Source organism: Echinops telfairi, unplaced genomic scaffold (assembly GCF_000313985.2).
Source record: "Echinops telfairi isolate 266 unplaced genomic scaffold, ASM31398v2 ScPeMD7_23;HRSCAF=83, whole genome shotgun sequence".
NCBI lineage: Eukaryota > Metazoa > Chordata > Mammalia > Afrosoricida > Tenrecidae > Echinops > Echinops telfairi.
In genome coordinates this window covers 1,099,726-1,108,909 of record NW_022103920.1, presented here as the reverse complement: position 1 = coordinate 1,108,909, position 9,184 = coordinate 1,099,726, and the positions used below count along the sequence as shown (strand labels likewise).

General features: G+C 57.8%; 1 protein-coding gene across 1 annotated transcript in view; it reads left to right on the top strand.

Moving 5' to 3' along the window:
* The window catches only part of LOC105979627 (contactin-associated protein-like 2), a 614,985-nt gene that overhangs the window by 576,864 nt on the left and 28,937 nt on the right, over nucleotides 1-9,184 (top strand). The window contains exon 12 of the mRNA XM_045288903.1: nucleotides 4,672-4,791. Coding sequence (XP_045144838.1) covers nucleotides 4,672-4,791 — 120 coding nt within the window. The remainder of the gene's footprint in view (nucleotides 1-4,671; nucleotides 4,792-9,184) is intronic.

Sequence of the window (9,184 nt, the reverse complement as noted above, 5' to 3'; positions counted from 1 at the left end):
GCGTGTCATGAAGTGAGGGGCTGCTCCTGCAAACATCTAGAAGTGTTCTGGAATTGGGTTGTGAGCAGAGGCTGGGAAAGGTCGCAAGGCTCCTAATCATGGAAATATGGATTGCCTTCAAGAGACTGTTGGTAGAATCATGGCAAAAAAAATTCTAGGTCAAAGGGCATTCTCAGGAGGGCTCAGAGGACAATGAGGAGAGTCGTAGTTCTGTCGTTGTAGAGCAAGGGTGGGGAGCGCCCAGCCCTCAGCCATGAAAGCCATTCACACCAGCTCACAGCACATGCCTCACCAAAAAGCAGTCACAGCCAGCACATTTGGCGTGAGTTAATTCAACGTTTGACCAGTATGACCTGAGAGTGATGTTCTGCATACTCAAATGACCCTTGGCAGAGAAAAGACATCACAGGATGTATGATGTCAGCAATAGACGCTTGCTCAAGACGGGGAGATTCAGCATGGTGCTGGGGGGGCTTAAAAGACAGTGATGAACATGCGATTGGGCCTGGAGGAAGGGGGATGCTCTTTATGCCTGACTTGTGTTCACTTGCTTGGTGGAAGACAGAACTTCTAAGGATGCGTTGTCAACTGGAAACTCCAGGAGATGGCGCTGAAGCCCGGGGCCATGGGGTCTGCGCAGAGTTGAGAGTGTGCACGGACAACAGGAGCATGGCCTGTGGCCTCGGAACAGAGAGCGTTCTGTTCAAGCCAGAGAGCAAATGTGAATCGTTTTGGTGCCTTCTCACCGCGGGCCCAGGGAAGTAGATGACGTGCGCCTACATTCATACGTCCCCAGAAGGAACTCCCCCGGAAGTCTCCACTATAGTTCACATCAATGATTCAGAAGAGGGGATCTTGGACTTCGAGTAGCTAAAGGCTTTTGGGGGGTGGGGGTGGGGTGGGTGACGGACAGCTGCGTTCTGCTTGTGGCAGGGAGCCAGGGGCTTGCTCCGGATGGCATGGTGCCCTCCACAAGTGCCCCTGTGCCTCCGGTGCTGCTGAGTTATCCACTCGTAGCAGCCTGTGAGCCCCTCCCATCCCTTCCTCCTCCACGCTGTCCCGCTACTTTTCCAAGCAGGCTGTCCTTCTAGGGGGCTGGTCTCCCCCAACCACACGTCCAGTGTCCACGAGGCGAAGTCTCGCCATCCTTTGCTCTGAGGCGCTTTCTGACGGTGCTTCTAGCGAGACAGCCTCGTTCATTCTTTGGGCAGGCATGGTGACCGTTCTTTGCCCACACCATCGCTCCAGCGTGTCAAATCCGAGGTTTTCCTGTTTCACGTCCAACCATTCCATTAGGCAGCAGTAATGTGTCTGACGAGGCTTCATGAAGTTCCAAGAGCTGCTTGGAAGCAAAGGTAATGGGATTTTTCCGCCGACATTTGTAAGTGTCCTGGTATTGATCCTGCTTCCCCCAGGCTGTGTGTTGGATCAGTGGCTCACAGCAAGGACGCCAGGGGCTCCCATTACAATGCAAATGGCCTCCCTGGAACATCTCCATGGGCCTTGAGCAGTGGCAGAGTCTGGGGGCTCCGGTGTGGGCAGCTGCCACCTCCCCTCTTCTGAGCAGTGCGTTGGAGAGTTGACACAGGAACACGAGCTCCCCGGGGAATGGGGGTTGGGGTGGTGACTGAGGATCAGACACGGACATCATTTCCATCTCAGACCACAGGCAGCCTGTCATGCATCTTTAACCATCACTCCAGAGCCTGGTGGCGCCGCGGTCTAAGTGCCGGGCTGCTCTCTCCCTGGGAGACGAGGCCACAGAAACCCCAGTGAGGCACTGTGAGTCAGGAAGGTGGTTTAGGTTTTACTTTTGGTTTCAATTGACATGCACCTGCAAGGACGCCTGGTGGTGTTAGCGCTCAGGCGCCAGCTGCCACCCCAGCTGGTGGGAACCCCAGCCCCTCTTTGGGAGAAAGAGTGGGCTATCTGTCCCCTCCCATAAGGAGCAGCCCTAGGGAGTAGCTCTGCTCTGTCCTGTAGGGTGGTGACAAATTAGAATTGACTGGAAGGCAGTGGCTTTGGGGGCTCGGGGGAGTCTGTGCACCTGAAGCTTTTGAAGCTTGCCCGTCTCAGAGATATACTGCTCATCCCCCACAGAGTTGGAGACAGCCCTGGTCAGGCTCAGCATTCCTTGGGAGACTGTCAGAAACCCAGATCATGCCCATTGCCTGAGCTGCCCCAGTGTCCACAGACACTCCCTCTGCGAGTGGCGTGGTCTGTATTTAAATCTTCTTTGACCCAGGGAGATGAGCTCTGCTACCGTCCAAGAGTCTCATTCACCACGGGGCTGCCGGGTGGCAGACGAGGCCTGGCAGCTGCTGAGGAGTCCTGGTGGTGCACTGGTCGTGCATTGGGCTGCTACAGGCCAGCAGTTCGAAACCACCAACCGCTTTTGCCAAAGCAGAGAGATGAGGCTTTCTACTCCCATAACAAGTTACCGTCTCAGAAACGCCCGGGGGTGGCCCGGCCCTGTGGAGTGAGAATACCTGCTGAGTGTGGGGCCTAGAACAGTCTGGCTTCCTGAAGTCGGAGCCACAAATGGATAAACCACAAACGATACAGCCCCTGCATGCTTGGGGCCAAGTGCAGCAGGCCAGCATCCTGTCCAGCTCCTCACTGCTGGCTGAGCGTGGTTACGCTCTGACCTGCTCAGACCCCCCAGCTCACCAGGCCAGAGCAGGGTGGGGAGAGGGTGAATCAGCTGGGACACATGACACAGGTAAACAGAGAGAGGCCCACTGGGGTCAGGATGTCCACGACCAGTGGTGCCCATGGGCGGTCAGTGAGTCCATCAGGCAGACGGGTGGACCCCAGAACCTCCTTCTCACGGGACCCCGCCTGCCATCTCCGCAGGAGCAGGCTGCCTCTTCTTCCTCCCAGGGATCGGCTGCTGGCTCAAACCGCTGACCTTCTGGTTGTCAGCTGAGTGCCTTAACCACTGTGCCACCAGGGATACGGACAGCATGTGGGAGAAACAGGCACGGTGATGAGGGAGGCTTTCCTCAGAGGAGGAGAAGCAGGGTAAGGCCAAAATAAGAATAAGTATCTTGATGATAAAATGTCGCTTAGCTAAGGGCTGGAGCCCTGAAGCTGTAGTAGTTTTGCGACAGGCTGTTAACCACAAGGTCAACTGTTCAAAACCACCAGCCGCTCCGTGGAGAAAGACGAGAATTTCTACTCCCACAAAGAGTGACAGTCTCAGAAGCTCACAGTTCTACCCTGTCAGGCAGGGTCGATGTGAGTCAGCATCGACTCAGTGGCAGAGATTTGGGGTTTTTGGATCTTACGGTGTCATGACCAGTATGTTGGTGCCGTGGGGGACCCACCTGGGGAGGGAGACACACCTGAAATAGGGGACACACCTGCTGTGGGTGACACAGTTGCAGGGTGTGGGACACCTGCCTGGCCACTCCCTCCCCTGTCTCTGTATCCAGTGGCAACCCTAGGGTAGTCCCAGGTGACCTGGCCTCACAGTTTTTCATCCAGCTGTCTGAGGGTGGGTTTTCAGGGGCATACACCTAGTGGGTAGTTGCAGGCTGCTGGTCACAAGGTCAGCAGTTCAAATCCACCAGCTACTTGGCAGGAGAAAGATGAGGCCGCTTCTCCTGGAGAGGCTGACCGCCTTGGAGAGCCTGCACAGCAATGGAGCCAGTGGCCGGGGTCTGGTCAGTTCCCTGCAGGGGGCCCATCCTGTGTGCACATGCCTGTCTGCAGAAGGACGTATTTTCCACTGGAAGTCAAAGAGCTGCACATGGCTTGGGGCCAGCCGAAGGTGGACGTAGCTGAGGTCCCGTCTCCTGTGAGTGAGGAAGCTCGGGGACCAGAGGCTTTGGGGGAGAAGGTCTGGAGGGTGTGCCTCAGGCCCCAATGCTCCCAGGTCAGGCACAGATACCTGTTTCAGATCATGCTGCCTTTGCCTCACACACCTGAGTTCCTGCTCTTCCCAGATGCCCCTGCCACGGAGACAAGCTGCTTGCTCAGAGGGATTGCACATGTCCCGAGGGCTGGGGCAGGCCTTGTGGGACAGCAGAAGCCCACTGGGCCCCAGGAGAAGAAAGTAAGAAAGAACCTGTGACGGAATGTAGTATCTACACATTTGGGGCACAAATCGAAAGTGTCTGGGCATTGGGACCCTCTCCTGGTCCCTCTCCTCTTCCTTCTCCTCCTCCCTGTCCTCAGATCCGACGGCCAGTAAGCTTCTGGGATACATGCTAGGGGAGCAGGATTTATACCAGCTGTGCAAAATCCAAAAAGGAAGAAGAAAGGAAACTCTACCTGTGCCTGCGTGTGTACGTGTGTGTGTGCGTGTGCAAGAGAAAGAGATTTTGGGTAACCCAACCCAATAGAAGGGCAGTGGCGGCTTCTCAACACAAAGACGCTCACCGTGAGGAAGAGCAGGCAAAGTCTGTCCTTCTGCCCCTGAACATGGGCCCGCTGGACAGACTCCACATTTGCCAGCGATGGGGCTGCATTTCGTCCGCAGCTTGGATGCCGCACCAACAACTTGGTGTCGCCCTTGGTGCAGAGAGCCTCCGAGTCCGAGGTGTGGCTCCATCTCACTGTAGAAGGGTCCTCACCCCAGGGCCCCCATGGTGGCTCTGTGACCCGGGACGCAGGTCCCTGGGGAGTGACCACTGTTGCTGAGCTCACGTTGGCCTCTCCTTTCAGCGATCTACGAGCCGTCCTGCGAGGCCTACAAGCACCTGGGCCAGAGTTCCAACTACTACTGGATCGACCCCGACGGCAGCGGCCCCCTGCCCCCGCTGAGAGTGTACTGCAACATGACAGGTAAGCCCTGCCCCCGCTGAGAGTGGACTGCAACATGACAGGTAAGCCCTGCCCCCGCTGAGAGTGGACTGCAGCATGGCAGGTAAGCCCTGCCTCCAGAGAGTGGACTGCAGCATGGCAGGTAAGCCCTGCCAGAGGCCCACCTGCCCTGCGTTAGCTTCTCCCACCGTGCCCCTACCCAGCACACCTGCGCTCCGTGGACTGCTCAGAGGAAGTGGAAGGTGTCTTCCTGAAGCAGCAGTGCTGCCTGCCTGCCTTCGACAGGTGGTCAGCGGGTAAAAACAGATAGACAGGCATAGATGAAAGCAGCTTCGATGGGAAGCAGCCGGGTGGGTCAGGTGAAACGTGGTTGTGGAGTAGCCTCCACTGGAAGTCCCACAGGGGTGCCCGGAGGGTGTCCCTGCTGAGTGTCTCCAAGACTGTGAGGAAGCCAAGACCCTGACTCGCTCAGACCCTGCCCATGGTCACTGCATGCCGCCTGGTCACAGAAACCCACCACCTCCTCCCAAGGATCACAAAGAGCCCCGGCAGCTCCCAAGGAATGTGTTGGGGGTGGGGTGGGCTGGTGATGGGCTGGTTTTCCTGATTCTGTATCCACTTAGGAGATAACCCCCACAAACCTCCTCCACAGCCAGAGCTGGGAGGGAGCCCCGCTTCCCTGAGAGCTCAGTCCAAGAACACGCTCACCTGGGGCTTGGGACTGTCCTCGGATTTTGTGGGGCTTGTGAGCACCTGGGGGGTGGGGGCAGTCCTTGTGGGATTTGGAAATGCCTGGGTCCTTGTGGGACATGTAAGTGCCCTGGGACCTTGGTTGTAATCTCGCCTGAGCTGAACGTTCCCCACGGGAACTCGATCAAAGCCCGCTGTTCTTGGTGCCCCTGGTGCTGTGGCAGAGCCGGCGCCGGGGGCAGTTTCAAGCAGCACACCCGGCGCCGGGGGCAGTTTCAAGCAGCACACCTGGGTTTTCCCCCGTGGGGCCCTGACTCCGGGGCATAGTGTGTCTCTCAGCTCCCCCCTGTTCTTCTCATCGTTCCTTCAGGGATCCTACACAGCACCTCGTTCCCCCCATGTGTCCTGCCCTCTCTGTCTCTGGGCTGCTCTCTCGGGTCCCCAAAGCTGCGTGGTTTAAGACGCAGCACGCTGCAGCGCAGATTGGGCTGCGGTGACCTGACAGGGACCTGTTGCCACATCAGGTCCAGGAGGGTTAGGCTCTGGCATCTTTGGGAGGACACAGCCCATGAAAATCACCCATCTTGACTTCTGTTTTGCCCAATAAGTAAAAGTGATCAGGGCACAAGGTCAGGTGTGAGCCCTACAGGAAACGGGGATGCGCTGATTGGGCCGGGGCAATCAGGAACTTGATGTTTCTCCTATAAGCATCTCAAAGTGGAGGTAGATCAAAGGCAAACACCGGTGACCCCATGCCAGGCTCACCCCAAAGGCAGGGAGGGCCCTTTGCGGGACCAGAGGCCTTTGTTCAGAAGCTTTGCAGACCGGCCTTTGTCCGCATCTCCCTGGAGAGCTGTGCCGGAGCTAACAGGAGGCTCTGGACAACGGCAGCTCAGCTCGCCTCTGCAGCTGGGCCCGGCACAGCGGCGCTGTGTCTGTCGTGGGTGCAGCTCATTGCACCCAGAGGGGCAGCCTGGTCCTCTCGTTCCGCGGCTAGTCCCCCCCCAGGCCCCCAGGTGCGCTGCCCACCACCAGCTTCTCCACAGCTCAGTGGCCCTGCTGCCAACTGGGAAGCAACACAGCACTGCTCAGCCACCCGTGGCCCTGCGACTCCATGGAGCCAGCCCTCAGCAGCACCTTCTCACCCAGCACCCTTCTCGGCTGCAGCTTGGTGACCCGCTTGGAGGAGGGCTCGTCTCCTGAAGCAGTGATCCCCCAGGCTGAGGGGCGCAGCTCTCAGGATGCATTTTCAAATAAGACCCATCATACACACACACACACACACACACACACACACACACACACACACACACAAGGGCTGAGGCCCGCACTGAGTCTCGGTGGAAGGCGAGTGTGGGAGGCTGGGTTTTCCAGAGAAGCAAGACCAAAGACCCAGGTGTATAAGAAAGGACTGTATACCAAGAAGGAATTTCACATCCACCAGCCCAGCCCAGGCCAACTCAAGTCCCTGAGGTCGATGCTTGCTGGCCGGAGGCCCTCAGACTCACGCTGCACCCATCAGAGGAAGCAGGAACGTGAAGCTGGCGCTGAGAGATCACAGGCTGGTGGACACAGAGCTGGGTGGACCCAAGGGTGCAGGGCCTGGCAGGGTGCTGACAGCTCCCAGGGTTGGCAGGCCACATGGGCAGCCAGGTGGGTCCTGAAACCCAGGACACAGGTAGGCAGGAAGGCAAGGGGCAAGAGAGGGCCAGTCCTCCTCCACGTCTCATCAAAAGTCCACAGCCCAAGGAGATACTCCACTGCTACCTGCACACAGGTGCATCAAATGGACATCAGATCTGACCACCCAGGGGCACTGGACTGGGAAAGGGCAGGGGGTCAAGCAGAACCACTTGCAGAGTGCCCTTGTCCTGAGGGTCAGTGGTTTTAGGGGAGGAGCAACTCCCCAGACCCGTGTTCAGAGGGTTCCCCGAGGAGACAGGGATGTCCAAGAGGGGGAGCCCCTGGGAAAACCCCAGCACTGACTTAGATGCCCAAGGTCACAGGCCTGTGGTGGGAGCCGAGGGGCTTGGCTTGACGGGCCTTGGGGACATTGAGTGGGTCAGGATGTGGCTGGTGGGGGAGAAGGATGTGGAAGTGATTCCCAGGGGTCTGCCCAGTGAGCCTGGAGCCAGAGCTGGAGCCTAGGGGCTGGAGCAGGTGAGGATCGTCAGGCCTGCATTAGCTGGCTCCCCACGGCACCCAGCAGGTCCAGCGGCCAAACATTCCAGCAAGCGTGTGTGTTCTCGCACAGAGCGCTGGAAGTCCAAATAAGCACGAGTGCTTTGGACCACCGCACTCCTCCTCGCTTCAGCTTAGAAGTCTTAGCGAAAAGCCTTCCCTCCGTCTGGCAGCAGGATGAAGCACGCACATGACCCCAAAGGCTCCCAAACCACAGGGTAAAGGAGCCCCAACGGTACCTCAGACCATGGGGACCATATGAGCCCCAGAGACAACCCCCCAAATCGTGCGGCTATATGAGCCCCAAAGGTACCACAAACTGTAGGAACTATATGAGCCCCAAAGGTCCCCTAAACTGGGGGAATATGAGCCCCGTGGGTCCCCCAAACCACAGGGCTTTATGAGCCCCAAAGGTCCTCCAGACTGTGGGCATGCATAAGCCCAAAGGGTACCCCAGAGACCCCCAGACTGCGGGCTCTGTTCTATGGACACACACAGCACAGCTCTTGTTGAAGACCATCCCAGGACACTCCAAAGCTCCGCGTATCACACACGGAGCCTCGTCTACACCACGGAGACTTGCCACCAGCCACCTTTCTGAGCTTGGGAACCGCACGAAGCCTGGGTTAAACCACGGCTTCTCCCTTTCCTGCTGAGCCATCCATTCTGCACGTCTCCAACAAGTGGATCCCTGAGTGGTCAGGACCCACACCCACACCTGCTCACCAGGCGGAGGGGGGTGGGGGTGGGGCGGGGATTGGGCCCAGCAGAGGTACCTTGGAAGAAAAGGCCTGGTGGTCAGTGCACCCCTGAGAAGGCAGCCCCAGGAAGCAAGAAGGCTGTGAAGCACAGCTCACTCACTCGGATACACACGGGGTTACCCAGGCTCTCAGTGGCAACCAGCTTCATACGTGGACGGAAAGCGCACTTCTGAAACCTCTTGTAGGCCCATCTCGTTGTGTTATAATAAGATCGATTTGTGAGTGAGTATTCCCATTCCAGCCATGTCCACATGTCCGACAGAGCCACCTGTGGTCCCCAGGACGCTGTCGAGCCTTCGCACCACCCCTCATCAGGGGAGGTCAACACTCTTCTAGAACCAACCCCCCGCCCACCAGCCCCGGGAAATCCTGGGGCTTATGCATTTGCTGGTTCTGGATAGTTCACATCAGTGGCATCAGATGACAGGAGGCTCAGTCCAAAAAGTATTGCTCCAGGATTTCGGTTGATTGCAAACAGAATGCGTGTGAAACTGTCCCTGTGACCAGTGGGAAGCTGCAGACTCGTCTCCTCAGTAACACGCAGTGGTGGTCTCCACAAAACGGTCCAGCCAAAGCCACGGCCCGGCCAGGCGGGGGGCAGCTCACGCGGTTATTGTGACTGTTCGTTGTCATTGAGGATTCTCAAGGGACCATCTTTCTGGTCTTTCCCCCACCTTCCCTGGTCTTTGAATCACCACATGGTGGTCCTGTGTCATGTGCGACACTGCCAGGATCACCCCTTGGTGTTGTTGTTGCTAGTGGTGGTGATGGTGGTGGTGATG